The sequence below is a fragment of the Chelonia mydas genome, chromosome 1 (assembly GCF_015237465.2).
Source record: "Chelonia mydas isolate rCheMyd1 chromosome 1, rCheMyd1.pri.v2, whole genome shotgun sequence".
NCBI lineage: Eukaryota > Metazoa > Chordata > Testudines > Cheloniidae > Chelonia > Chelonia mydas.
In genome coordinates this window covers 253638581-253653038 of record NC_057849.1, presented here as the reverse complement: position 1 = coordinate 253653038, position 14458 = coordinate 253638581, and the positions used below count along the sequence as shown (strand labels likewise).

The 14458-nt window shown below is 43.1% G+C and overlaps 1 protein-coding gene across 15 annotated transcripts in view; it reads left to right on the top strand.

Moving 5' to 3' along the window:
* Window positions 1-14458, top strand: part of RBFOX2 (RNA binding fox-1 homolog 2) — a 251317-nt gene that overhangs the window by 224542 nt on the left and 12317 nt on the right. For 7 of the 15 annotated variants that reach the window (XM_037880649.2, XM_037880638.2, XM_037880628.2 and 4 more), the window contains 4 exons: window positions 1275-1328; window positions 1451-1543; window positions 2658-2790; window positions 8360-8399. In XM_037880649.2, the coding sequence (XP_037736577.1) occupies window positions 1275-1328; window positions 1451-1543; window positions 2658-2790; window positions 8360-8399 (320 nt within the window). Of the gene's footprint in view, window positions 1-1274; window positions 1329-1450; window positions 1544-2657; window positions 2791-8359; window positions 8400-8896; window positions 8983-11139; window positions 11183-14458 lie in introns of all 15 variants that reach the window. The other 8 variants (XM_037880678.2, XM_037880645.2, XM_043542679.1 and 5 more) reach the window with 5 other exon arrangements.

Here is a 14458-nt window from a genome sequence, read left to right as displayed (position 1 = left end):
CATGTCTGTCTATCCAGGTTCTTATCTTAGCACCCATCATCTTAATCTCTTGCTCACAAAGTTGGCAGTGCACAGGTAATACGCCCAGTGCTGCAAAGAGGGTGTGCATTACATCATTCAGCATTACACCCCAGCATATTAAGTAGTGACATTGGTGGGCTGTGATCAAATCACACCAGAAAGGTGATTTGTAAGACCTCAAAGATGGGGCTGAGTAGTTAAAGTGTGGTAAGTTTCATAGGACTCCTGTGGAGGAAAGATATGTGATATTTATTAGTAAAACTTGCATGATTACTAAGTAAATAGATGAGGACTGCCCTGAAAAGTAAAGACTTTTCTGTGGAAATCAGACCAGATCATTTTAAAGGGCCCACCCTAATCCCAGTTCTCTTCCCTTTTTGGTTTGTATCGGTGGAGACAAACAGGTTTTCCAGCTCTGCTCACTTGGGAAAAGTGCCTCAGTTCATGTCCATTCTACAATGGCAGGCTTTTCACCGGGTTCATTATTTGCTTATTTAACCATTGCTCTCTTGTGTATTTGTGTTGATGATTTTCAGTACTTGCCCATTGTACAGATTATATTAAATGATTCTCTGGGAAAGATTGCATCTGGGGGATGCAACATGGAGAAAGCAGCAAAATATAAATAAAACTGAGAAGAGAAAATGTGGAATGAACAAACTTGTTTGTTTGAAATACTTTTGTGCAACATATTCTGTGTGATTCAGTTACCTGGGAAATCTCCATTCAATTGCCATGCTGTCTTTAGTGACACTCCAGTAAATATCATAGCTAGTGTATTTGAGACATTGGGATATTAAGTGACTTGCCTGAGATCACCGATTGAGCCAGTGGTTTAGACATAGTTAGAATCTTCAAGATTCCCAATGAACATATAGAATAATAAGAACTGACAGGAAGATTCACACAGAGAATGCGTCTTGTGGGCCAACTATGGAGATTGTAGTGAATATATGTATAAGGCAGTTGGCTTTCTGCTCAGTTTTGTTTCTTATAGCTTACACCAGAGGTTACTATGCAGTGGATCAGCTAGTGTTCTGCTTATACCTCCCATATAATAGTCTATATCTGGACACTGGCATTAGGAAAGGTAGTTTGCCTCTGTTCAAAAGCACAGGGACCTCGGTGGAAGCAGTAATGGGAGAAGTGCCTAAAGCTGAGTTTCACATGCAAGGCTCATTTTCCTCCCACACCCTTTCCACTGTTTTTCCTGGTATGGACTTCAGCACTCATTGCCATCTTTGTTCTTTCAGGTTGGAAATTGAGCCCTGTGGTTGGAGCAGTGTACGGTCCCGAGTTATACGCAGGTAGAACTTAAGTAGACACTTCCATTTCTGCTATTTAACTGCAGTGGTGTTTGTTTGTGTTCACAGTCTGCTGTTTCTTTATAACCTTTTTACATTTTTTATTCTTTTTAAAACTAAATTAGCATCCAGCTTTCAAGCAGATGTCTCGCTGGGCAATGACGCCGCAGTGCCCCTGTCAGGAAGGGGGGGTATTAACACTTACATTCCTTTAATCAGTAAGTAGCCCCAATTGGCCCCTGTATTGTTACTGTGCTTGAGTAAACAATGATCTGTTAGCCCTCTTCTCTCCAGCCTGTATGATATATACTTGAAAGGATGGGTTTTGCTGGGGACAGATTTGCCACCAGCCAGAGCCCCCACGCTGGGCAGCGGCTATGACCGTTTCATCTTGCATTGCATTTCCATGCTTGCTTTTGACTGGGGCTTCTGAAATGATAAGGAAGGTGCAGAGCAGGAGGGAGGGGAGTGTGAAGAGAGTGCCACTGCTTGTACTTCAAAACCAAAGAAACCAAACAGACAAATCCCCAAAGTACATATTATACAAGCTGCTAAACTGCGAGTCGACTGCAAGCCCCCTAGTGGCATGCGCCTGGAAGCACCTTGGGTTGAATTTGTGCCTTGCGACTGGCTCCTTCTGGGTATCTGTTATTGCATTGTCTGTAGCTGCCTCTGAGATTTTGACCTAATTTGCCCCAAGCCAGTTTACTCCAGCATGAAGTGTAATAAAACAGGGCCCAATACACATGGAACCGGTTGCTGGTCACTTTTGCTAGAAGATGATGGGCTCTCGGTAAACTGGCACTTAATGGGGAATTTCTGCTGCCTTACATGGGGGTTTATCCTGTCTTTCTGGCTTTAAATTGAACATGGGGAGGGAGGGGATAGCCAAGGGGGGAAGGGAAGAGGACAATTGACTGATTTAAGGGGCTTATGCTGAATTATTTCAAAGAGCCACATCCAAACGTAGAAGAGTCGCCTGCTATATTGGTAGCAACTCTCTGTGCTTCTCGGGCTCTTTCTAACCAGACTGCACGGCAGTGTCAGAAATGGGGGTGGAGGGAAATTGTACCACGTTTGCAATGAGCAAGGCATGACACAACATTAACCCCTTGCATGCCAGGCCTCTCTGCAGCCCCTCTCTCCTTCTGGGTCGTGGTGCAGCAGGAGGTACATTCTTTCTATGGGGCTGTAAGTATGCCCCTTTGCCGGACAGATGCGGAACATCCCATAACTCTGGCGCCTATTGTATTATTTTTGTTTAAAACAGATAGTTTTGAATTGGGCAGGAATTCTGATCCCTCTCATCTTTCTCCTTATCTGTCTTTACAGTTCCAGGCTTCCCCTACCCAACTGCAGCCACCACAGCAGCTGCGTTCCGGGGAGCACACCTGAGGGGCCGAGGACGAACAGTATACGGTGCAGTCCGAGCAGTACCCCCCACGGCCATCCCTGCCTACCCAGGGTAAGCACTGGACACCAAAACAGTGTGATCTACACCATGTTGAGAGGTAGCTGATTGGCCAAGGATAAAAATCAGAGCTCTGTTGGATGGTGAGAGTCAGGATGCACCAGCACCAGAGTATTCTGCACCCAATGACACCAAAAAAAGGCAGATCTAAAATCTTTTGTGTTAGATACTTTACACTTCATTTCAGTATCCTGACACACTAGTAACTAATGGCAACTGCGTAAGGTACCAGCAGGTTCCTTCTCATATGCATTAGCAGTTTGTCCATGTGGAATTCATCTAGCATTGACACTACGAAAAAGGACAAAGAAAGGGTCTCAAGTCTGTGGAGTGAGGCAGGTTCTGTTTTCTTCACTCCTTTGTATTTTGGTATCCAGGAGTGGGGAGTATTATCCGTTACCTTCATGCCTCCCCATCTGGGAGTAGGGCACAGGAGAGCCAGTTACCCACAATGGATTTGCTTTCTTTGTTGGAGACAGTTTAAAAAGGTTTAAAACAAAGATCAATCAAGTCCATTTAAATTAAAGTGGGGTGAGAGGGAGTATAGGGAAAATGAAACGGCAACATGCTTCAAATAATAAGAATGGTATAGAGTACTGATGGATGTGTGATCTAGCATCCTTCACCATCTGATTTTCATTAGTCGTGTAGTGGAATGAATTCTGTAGCAACAAATTATTCTGTTGTTTGAAAGGTGTAAATTGCTGGATTTATTTGGGTTTTTTGCATCTGAGGATGCCTCATTCACATCGCTTACCCCTATAGCCTGTTTGCCTGGTTCTCAAGGCAACATCCTCACATTTTCACAGAGGGAATCTGAGTGAGAAAGAATCCTCCCAGAGAGCAAGAAAGTTGGACACTAACTCCCATTTCTCCTCATTAGGTTAGCTCTGGAGGGGGAGAGCATAGACCATAAGTCTCCTAATACCACAGTACATTTGGACCTTGCCCTTGGATGCACTGATCAGCGTGGGGGACCTTGTGTAATAGATTAAGATGGGGGTTACTGTGCCCATTCTTTGCAGAGTTCAATCTGGCATTTAAAATAGAGCTCAATGAAGCAAGTTGGAGTGGCCAGACATCCATCGACCCTACAGCAATAACATATAACAATAATTTGAACTGCTTTGCATCCTACATTATGCAAATAAATATTTTGGACTTAGTACGTTCAGTGACCTGGGGTGGGGAACCTGTTGCCTGAGCACATGGGGGTTCACAATGGTGTTCTTTTCGCTGAGTTTTCAGATGATCATCCCTCTTACACAGATCCGTCTCTTTCGATTGCCATTACAAGTTTATATCCTATGTTCTCTAACCCTGGCCTCTGACCTACAACCTCTGTCCATCTTTGTTACTGTAATAATGACCCAATCCTGTTTTATCAGGAAGTGCTCCAGAGTGAAGCACACAAGCAAAACTGAGCTAAGCGCTACTGTCTAGAAGGACTTTTATCCCGTTGTAGGAAGGACTTTTATTCTTTATCCCTGATAGTAACGGCTAGAGCATTCCTAGCAAGAGGCTGTCATCAGTGGTACACTGGGAGAACACTCCTTATAGCTTTTCTGCACTTATGACTGATTGGTTAAGTCCAACCCCATCTTTGTACAAAGGAGTTATTTACATTTGGAATACAAGCCATGCACCAGTGACCATCCCTTCTAAATAATATCTCATGACTGTATGTACTTGCAATTCATTCAGTTTGTCTGACGCCACAGATTGATCTCATATGTCTTCATGTGCAGTGAACTGTCCAGCAAACAACTGGAAGACAGCAGTAAACAAGCTGCACTCACAAATGATCCTGAATTGTGCTAGACACAAACATGAGGTTTCAATTAATACATTTGTTGTTTTCACAGACTGGGTCTCCAACACTGCATGTCTTACAGAGGAAGGTGGTTCCTCGTTGTAGAGTTTAAAATGTGTGGAGCAGTTTATGTTGTAAAAAACAGTAGGAGAGAAACAGTATTACAACTGAAGTTACATCAGGCCACTTTTGACCTTGAATGCTTAGTGTCATGCATACATTCCTGGCACCAAATCATGAATCAGTTACTTCCCCCTACCCTTTTAATGGAAAGATGAGACCATGAAACCAAGAACCAAGCCTTGAGTGACTAAAATAAAATGGATACTTAGGAAGAGGACATTCAATAAAATTGAGAGGTGGAAAATTCAAAACTGATAGTAGAAAATACTTTTTCACAAAACACAATTATTTTGTGGAAATAATTGCCACAAGGTATCATTCAGGCTTAGAGCTTAGCAGGATTAAAAAAGGTAAGACGTTTATACAGATAACAAGAATAGGAATTGCCAGACTGAATCACGATCAAGGTCCATTTAGCCCAGTATCCTGTCTCTGATAGTAGTCAGATCCAGATGCTTCAGAGGAAGGGGCAAGAAACCTTCTAATCCCTAGTAATTACAGATTTGGTTTAAGACCTGAAGCATAAGGTTTAATAAAATATGCATGAACATGCATTTTAATACTGCTAATTGCAGGTCATACATGTAGGGACTAGAAACACAGGTTACACATACAGTTCCCCATCCTGCATCTTGGAAGGCTGTGAACCAGAAAAACATTTAGGGGTCATGATGGATAACCAACTGAACATGAACTCACTGTATAATGTAGGGACTAAGAGAGCAAATGGAATCCTTGAGTGTACAAGCACGAGAATATTGAGAAGTAGTAGGGAGGTGATATTACCTTTGTATAAAATGGTAGTAAGACCATTATTGGTATACCGTGTCCCTATCTAGTGGCCATGTCTTTAAAAGAACGTTGGGAAATTAGAGAGGGCCCAGAAAAAAGCTGCTACAAGAATTGAAAAACACATCTTAACTAAAAAAGCTCAATCTGTTTAGGTTAACAGAAAGAAGGTTAAGAAGTGACTTGATCACAGCCTATTAGTACCTATGTGGAGAAATAATTTATGATAGTACAGGGCTCTTTAATATCAGCAGACAAAGGCATAACAAGATCCAGTGTCTGGAAGCTGAAACTAGACAAATCCAAACTAGAAATAAGGCACTTTTTGGGGCCCGGGGGGGGGGTGGGGTGGAGAGTGCAGATAATTAACCACTGGAATAATTTACCTAGGAATGTGACAGAGTCTCCATCTTCTTCTGTGCTGGGCCCAATGTGTATTCCACATGTGGGTACGCATGGGCACTATGCGGCTGAATCTGCAAGTTTTTCCAAGCAGTGTCGGTTGACCTGCACATGCGTAGTATCGTCCTTTGTGCTCCTGACCAAAGAGGTGGTGGTGCAGGTCGAAGTGGAAGTCTTTCTAAAAGAAATGCTGTGACTCAAATGGAAGTTATAGGCTTGAAGCAGAAACCACTTGGTGAAATTCTGTGGTATGTGTAATGCAGGAAGTCAGAGTATCTCTTCAAAAATTTGTTTGCATTAGTGAATTAATAAATCTGTATATTTTTGTTAGCTATATAAATGTCCAGTCCCTTTTCGAATCTTGCTAAGTTTTTAGCCTCAATAACCAGAGTTGTTATAGTAAATACTAAGAAGGGAGGAAAAAAATACCAAGAGTTTTGGAAGGGATTTAAACCCTCAAACTTCAGGTTATAAACCAATCTCAATTTATTAGGGATTACGGAGGAGAACTTTCTCTAGTGACAAGTTATCCCACAACATGGATTCTTGTACCTTTTTCTGAAGCAGCCAGTGCTGGCAACTGTCAGTGACAAGATCCTAGACTAGATGGACCATTGATATAATCCAGTATGGCAATTCCTATGAACTCCGAAATATTTTTACCAAAATGGTAACCTATTCATAAAACAATCACTTTCTCTGTCAAGTGTTTATCCTTCATGCAGGAGTGGGGACCTGCATAATAAAACACATTTGACAACAGAAAATCTAACAATTTAAGTCACGGCCCCAGAAGCCAAACTTTTGTGGTTTTAGAGTTTGGTTCCTACAAACACCATATGACCCACTTCTTCCTGCTGAGGTATATCATCTTGTCTCTTCATCTCCACATCTAGTGCACTTAGAGACCAATGCAACTCTGTCCATGGGGAATGGATTGCACCTGTCTTGGAGGAGACAAAATTTTACCAAAAGACTTCACTTGTAGCTAACGCTGCTCCATTATTTTTAATGATAACTTACAGTCTGCTTGCAAGATATCCTGACCTCTCTCTCTGTACTTTACAATAGATGGGTGTTTTAATCAGGGTGTCAGGATCTTGGCAGCATTTTACACTCCAGCTGATACCATGAAAAAAATTACAGCTAATGTTCCCTACCTCTTCCTAGCTTGTGGTAATGCTATTGGTAAGTTATACACATGCCCCCATCAGTCTCAAAGATGGTGGAGATAATGCTTTTTAAAGTGTGGGTGGCTTAGGACTGAACTGTCCAGAGGACAAAACAGGAGAAAGTTGTGTAATATGAAAGCATGTGTTTATATCAAGGGGTGGAGGGGGCGGCGGGGCGGCCTGGAGTATACCCTTTTTTCCTTCCTTGTCCTTCCCCAATTTTCATCCCCAAAGCAAGCTACATTACAACCTCACACTGCCAAATATTCTGGTAAGAGTGGCTCTTTGGGAACCACAGACTCTGGTCTGACATTTTTGCGGCTTGAAGTTCTGAGAGAAACTAATAGTGACCAATAAAGCCAAAGAGAGCACCACCCCAACTTTCCAGTTGCTCCTCTCTGCTGTGGAATGTGTCGTTACTATCAGGGATGATCCCACTGCACCTTTCAATTCTTGAACCTTGGACCAATCACTTAACCTTTTTAGCTCATTATCTCAGCTTGTGAAAGCAATGCATTGTGGGTATTTTTGGTTTTTTCTTTTGAATTATATTTCTCTGTGTTTACTTTGATCAGAATTGATTGACTTGTTTTCCTGAGGTGTTGCATCGGTTCTTTAAGATGCTGAATAATAATACTTTGCATGCTTGTGTGATCAGCCGAATCTTATCGCATGTCTAATGTGCAGGGTAAAAACAGGTGATGTATGGATATCAGAAACAGTCATGCAGCCCTGTAAAACTCAACATACAGAATTATACACAGCTTTCTCCAATGTGCTTCTGACGTAGGTGGATTCTAGCCCTTGTGGGACTGCTTCTAAAGGGCTTCTTTAGTCCATGTGAAACCCACTCCATGAAGCCAGTCTTTCCATGTGTTTAGGGAGTAACTAAAGTAATTCCAGGATCATAACCAGAGTGGAGGCTCCTAAACCCATGTTTCTCCTCTTCAGGGCATCAGGTCTTTCTGAGTCTATTTTTATTATACAATATGAAGGCTGTTTCCCTCCCACCCTATGCATACTGTCCCATCCCCCCACCCTCCCCGCCTGCATGCCATGGAGGATGACATGGGGCCGCATGGGTACGTGCGTGCACACATTCTCTTGCTGATTCGCTCCTGCCAGAAAGCCCAGGTTGTGGATTCATACATCACCTGCCTGTGTAAAACGCATGTGCATGCTGCCGTCCTCAATAACCGGAATGTGTTTTCTGTTCTTTTTGTTTTTGTTTTTGTTTTTTTGTTTTTGTGTGGATTTTCTGCAGTGTGGTTTACCAGGACGGATTTTACGGTGCTGACCTCTATGTAAGTACACACACCGGAGCCTTCTCATCCCCAACCTTCGACAAGCCAGCCTTTTTTTGTTCTTGTTGTTGTTTGTTTATTTGGTTGGTTTGATTTGTTGGTTTTTTTTTAAATATCATTTACTTTGATTTTCTTCTTCCTTGTGGATATATATATTATATATTTAAGAATGCAAGCATGCTTCTCTGTCACTGCGCTTGCCCCTGGGTGCAAGACCTAAGCCTATGGGTTTCCTGATCATTGCCAGGGTCAGTTTATTGGGTGTCCTCTCCCCACATGCACACTGCTACTAATCAACCTGAGAGATGATTAGCAAATTAAAATTTCTCTCAATACTTCTCTCATTTGCATAATTTGGATATAAAAATAACAGGACTGGTTTAGCCTCAGATGTTCCCTTTCCCTCTCCCCTCCCCCTTCTTCTCCCCTCTTGGGGCCCTTTCAGGCTTGTTTTGTGCACCATGCACTAAGCTAACTGAGCTCTGTGTTTACAAAAGCTCGTGTACCATTGGGATGTGGATGTCACTCCTCTGGAGAAGACGTGGGGCTGATTAAAAATGGAGTCTGAGATACTGGAGTGAAGGTTGGCATCTCATTTTACTAGTTGAAATGGTACCTAAATAGAATAAGGATTCTCTTTCTTCTCCCCAGGGGAGTTGTAGAGCACGTATATGTGAGGATGTTTAGATGGAAGAGTCAGCAGCCTCCTGCTTCCTGGTAAATTTCTCAAGCACCGCAAAAGGCTTTGCCCTATCATGTGACTTCACCAGCATATCTGTATCCAGAATTCCTAGCGCACTGATGTTTGAACTGATTGAGGGTGGTGTTCCTACACCAAGGGGCGGGGGGGGGGGGGGTTGTTCTTATTTGTAGGTAAGGAGAGCAGTTTTCCTTTGGATGGAAAGTTCCATTATAACAATCACACTATAGGAGTGTGCTCTCCAGACCAAAGAACTTTACATTCACTGTCCCCACCTTCATCCTGCTCAAACTATCGGGCTCCAGCAAAGCTCTTCCTTCAATAGGTGGAGATGTATCTTTGGAGTTACAAGAATTTTGTCTTGTTTGTGGGTAGAGTTGCCAGAATAGCTGAACTTGGTTTCCATACTGCTTAGGAGATGGTGCCCCTAACATCCAAAGATATACGTCTAGAGGTTGGTTCCTGGGTAATGGATAGGGTTGCCTTTGGGCTTCTCTGGTCTATATGGAGCTTCAGACCTTGTAAAGACACTTTTCCCAACCCAACAGTTAGAAAACATTCTATCTAAACACTGAGGAACTTAGTGTTATGTATATACTTTGCCTGTCTGCAAATAAACTCTCTCACACATGCTCTCACATGTACATGCCTGCGCACACACATGCACATGCATTTCCTGATTCACATGTGCTCTTGCACATATGCTCACCTAGGAACTGACCTGCCTGGTCAAGTGTTCCATTATAATACTTCTTCAGGATGTAGGAAAGAGTTCTGTTTTTTCTCTGTCACTCCTAAAGCCTTACTCTAATCTATGTAGATCAATGAGTTTGGGGCTGACCTTGCAGTGACTAAGCAGGTAAATGGGCAGCTATTCTGTGCTTGGTGGCTTCTCTTGCACAGGCTGGCACATTAAAGCCTTGTTGAGAGGGAAATGTTGACTGGGGTTATCTCCCGGTTCTTTTCAGAAAGTTCCTTCAGATCTTTAACTTGCACCTTTTATGCATAAAAGGGGCTCATTTCACACCTTGACAGCAACTTTAATAGTGCAGAGAATCCCCACACCCACCTCATGTTACACTCCGCTTTCAGCATTTAATGTGTCTAAGCGCTAAAAAAGGGACTAGAACCCTCAGATAAAACCATTTATTTGGCATCTTGCTATAAATAGTTCAGGTCCCATTAATACGGAAAACAGGGACTTCAGTATAGGGCCTCTCTGAAGATGGGTCGGCCAGGTTTATCCCTTTCCTTTTTATTGCTAGAGTTCTCAAGAGAGATGCATCTCGGCCTGAACTTCTGAGTTACCCCACTTTCCACTCTGGATTGGCACAAATTGAATGGGTGCTGGTGCCTCATCTCCCACTGGATTGTATTCGTTTAGTTGCTGTATGAGGGCTGTCCTAAGCTTTCAGATGAAGGAACCGGTTTCTTCAGCCACTGATTGCTGATTTGGGAAGAGGGTTCCCTAGCTGTTGAGATGGCGGAAGTTAAGGTGAAGAGCCCTCACACCTGCTGAACTGATAGGGGGGGGCTGAGGGAAATGCAGGGGGGAGAAGGACCTGCAGCTGGCAGGATGGGGTAAGTAGGGGGAGAAGAGGGTTGTTCCAGGCTTTGGCTGCTTTTCCTTCCCACACAGGTATCGTACGCTTTGATTTGGTCTTCCTCTTCCTCCTCCCTCCTCTTCTTTTCTGGGGCAACCATCCTGCTAGCCACTTTCTTCTATTAAAAGGGCTGTTCCATCTCTTGTTGGACTCATTCCTGTCTGGCAAAATAACTGAATTTGTAAAGTAACCTTCCCCAGGGTCAGTGTTGGGGGATAATAGCTCCATTTTGGCCAGGAGGAAAGACAGTGCTTCTCCTACAATGGGGTCAGTCTGGGATAACAAACCACCCATAAAGATCACTCCCATCTATGAAAAGCGTGCTTGCATCCACTGGAAAGAAAAGGCTGGTGAGCCCCTCGGTGGGCTGTGTCTGTATGATTGTTTCTTTCCACAGCTGTGTTTTTTGAACTACTCTTCCTGTGTTCTGTTATAGAATAGTCTTACAGGAACCAATCATTAGCGCTAAAATACCTCAGGTAGGAGAGCCAGTGTGACCTGCCAACCAATCAGATTGTGGATTGCAGTGGAAAAAAACTGAATTATACTAACCATTCCAGCGCCACGTTAGAGATGGGAACAGAGGCTTTTTTTAGGACAGTGCAGACTTGTGAGCGTGTGATCAAAGCTCCTGCTACCTCTGGGCTGCACATGTTCAGGTTTCACACCAAGTGGCTTTTCATTCCAAAAATTAAGTGGAAGGGTTAATACAGGTCATGCTTGTCCCATTACTATGTAGATTCACCTGGTGCAGTGAATGCTGTTGTCCTGTCACCTCTTTCACCTGCCGATCCACAGTGCTTACCTGCCAGCTTTCTAATACTGAAATCCTAGAAATTAATTCCAGCCCCTTTTGCTTTTAAACCTTCAATTATAGAGGCATTGGGGAATGGAGAAAAGACGCGCCAGGCCTAGAAAACAAAGCGTTCCTAAAATTGGACTTGCAACCCCAAAACTGATAGGGTAGTGAATATATAGACACACTCATCAGCACGGACTGTCCTTTTCTTCATGTTTCTGGAAATACCTCTGACACCTAGAGGTATGCAGGTACTCCATAGTACTGAACCTCAGCAACACGCTTCTCTGCTCGCTCCCTCGTGTCCTCTGCCACTCCAGAGAAAGGGCATCTGCTAATATGCCTGAATAATAAGGCACTGAAAGAGGAGAGAGGAAGCTTGTTGCAAGGTGTAATTGGATTTCCTTATGGTCTGTTTAGTTTGATTGCCCCATATGGCTCTTATGCGTGGAAGAGAGAGTGTGTTTTTTTGTGCTGAAGAGCAGTGTAGGCAACTGAAAACACTTGCTGTCTGCCTTTAGAATCTTCAGTGGGCAGCTGAAATGTTGTTTCAGTTCAAACAGCAGCTTCATACTTACATCAGTTATCAAATAATTTTCAGATACTTGCAGCAGCAAACTAATACTGAAAAAAATCCACATTTTAATTTTGGCAAAGGAATCCAAAGGGAATGTTTTGACTTATCCTTCTGTTGCTGGGCCATGGCTGGTATCTGCTTATCTTGGTCCTCTGGCCCTCAGAAAAGCAGTTTGAGGTCAGGAGACTTCTGCCACAAACCTAGGAAAATCCAATCAGATTGACAAATGGGGACAATGGAATCAGCCTGTAGGGCCCTCCATATAGCCACAGAAGAGGAGAGGTTCATTAAAGACAACTTCTCTCAGCACTTGAGACATACTGGGAGTAAAAGAACTCAAATGAAGCTAATCTGCACTTTGTCGAAGCAGTGCTTAGACTGTCCTCGTCTGTCTTCACACATCTCCCTCAACCCAGCCAAAATAGTATGCGCTCTAAAGACCCATACCTGCTGTAGAAGAGCCTTCTCCTTGCAATTGAATGCTCACTAAATACATACAGCCCTTCTCCTTGCCCCTCCTCCCTTCTTGTGGCAGAGCTTTGTTACTGCCTTGCTGGTAGGGAGGTGTCTGGCATCACATTCTCACAAGTCCAGACCCATTCATTTGTTTTGAGACACAGTTTGGATGTTTTTTTTTAAAAAGGCTAACTAGGTTGGTGGAGATTGCACAGCTGCCTTGGGTATTTAGGGACTATGCCATTGAAGGGTAGGCTCCATTAGGGTCCCTCTGCAGCACTGGAGAAGTATGGAGCAGCTATTCAGGAGGTGTCTTTTTCATAGGGTGACATGAACATGCAAGGTTTCAGAGTAGCAGTCGTGTTAGTCTGTATTCGCAAAAAGAAAAGGAGTACTTGTGGCACCTTAGAGACTAACCAATTTATTTGAGCATAAGCTTTTGTGAGCTACAGCGGATGCATCCAATGAAGTGAGCTGTAGCTCAAGATAGCTTATGCTCAGATAAATTGGTTAGTCTCTAAGGTGCCACAAGTCCTCCTTTTCTTTTTATGAACATGCAAGTTCAGTGAAAATATCCTGTAGTGACGCAATTTAAATACGCTACAATACCTAATGAGAGTGGCATCAGAAATCACTGGGGGTATGTCCCTGTGAGTGGGTTAATAGATTCGCTTTTTACTTCAGGCAAAGTTGTGTGGGGGCAGGAATAGCAGGATGGAGACACTGTATGTGCTTTGGACAAGCTGTGTGGGATCTGAGATGCACTGACGGAGCTATGTGTGGGTCCTGGTTTGGAAAAGCAGGGGCTGCTGCTGAAGAAGGAAACTCCCACAGAGCTTCCCCTTGTTTTTTACAAGTCCTAAAACTCACCAGAAATTATTAAGGAATGAAAAGGAGTGAGAAATGGGACCTTTTATTTTTCCCCTGTTCTGGTGTATTCGGACCTGCTTAGGTAATGCTAGATATATCCAGATGTCTGAATCCCCAGAACTGGTCCATGCTCATTGCTCCTAGATCAGGAACATATCATAGTGAGGTTAGTCCTCGTTTTTTGTTTTATTTATTGTACACACACATAGAATATGTAAACGGCTCCAGATCACAGGTCTGATTATGTGTGTATATACATATAGCCTTTAATTTTTTTTTAATTAACAGTAGCTTCCGTTTTGCATCAGTGCATGGTTAAAACCAGTACACATGTCAGCTGTTTCTTAACTTCATTTCTCCAATGAAATATTTCTCCTGTTTTTTGTTTGTTGTGCAGTCGGAGAAGAAATGTTAACATCTCGCTCTAAATCTCAGTGGAGTCTCTGTTCCCTTCTCTGATATAACAGATGGGTTATTGCTTGTTATAATTATTAACATTGTGGTGTGGGCTAGGGCTAGGGTGGGAGACGTTTTTATTTTGGGGCGGGGTGCGGGGATTGTTAAGGTTTGGAATGTTAACTCCAGTGGTGACTGACTGTTTCCGTAATAGCAGGTCGTTGTGGCTGCACGCTCTAGTAATTGAGGCTGTGTACTTCACCGAGCTTGTGGTAGAGCCTAGGACAAACCGCTGTCCCAAGAGAATGCTGGGATAGATAGAACTAGCCAATATGAGTCTGAACGTGGTGATTTTGCTGGTTGTTTTAGCTCCAGTTGTCAGCATGCTTAGTTTTTAATTTGATTAATAGATGTTACGCCATTACCTTTCCCACACCTGATTCCAGTCCCTCTGTCCCTTTTCCCATTATATGACATGTAAGTTAAAAGAGAATAAATGAAAACCTTCTTTGGTTTCAAACTGCATCTTGCTGTTATGTTCACAATAACCTCCACTCATATTAAACATGGCTACTGATCTCCAATGTGGCTAGTAAATGTTCGGGAGAGTGAGAATCTGGGCACATTCTGATGCAGGCTGCCCTGCATGTGATACTA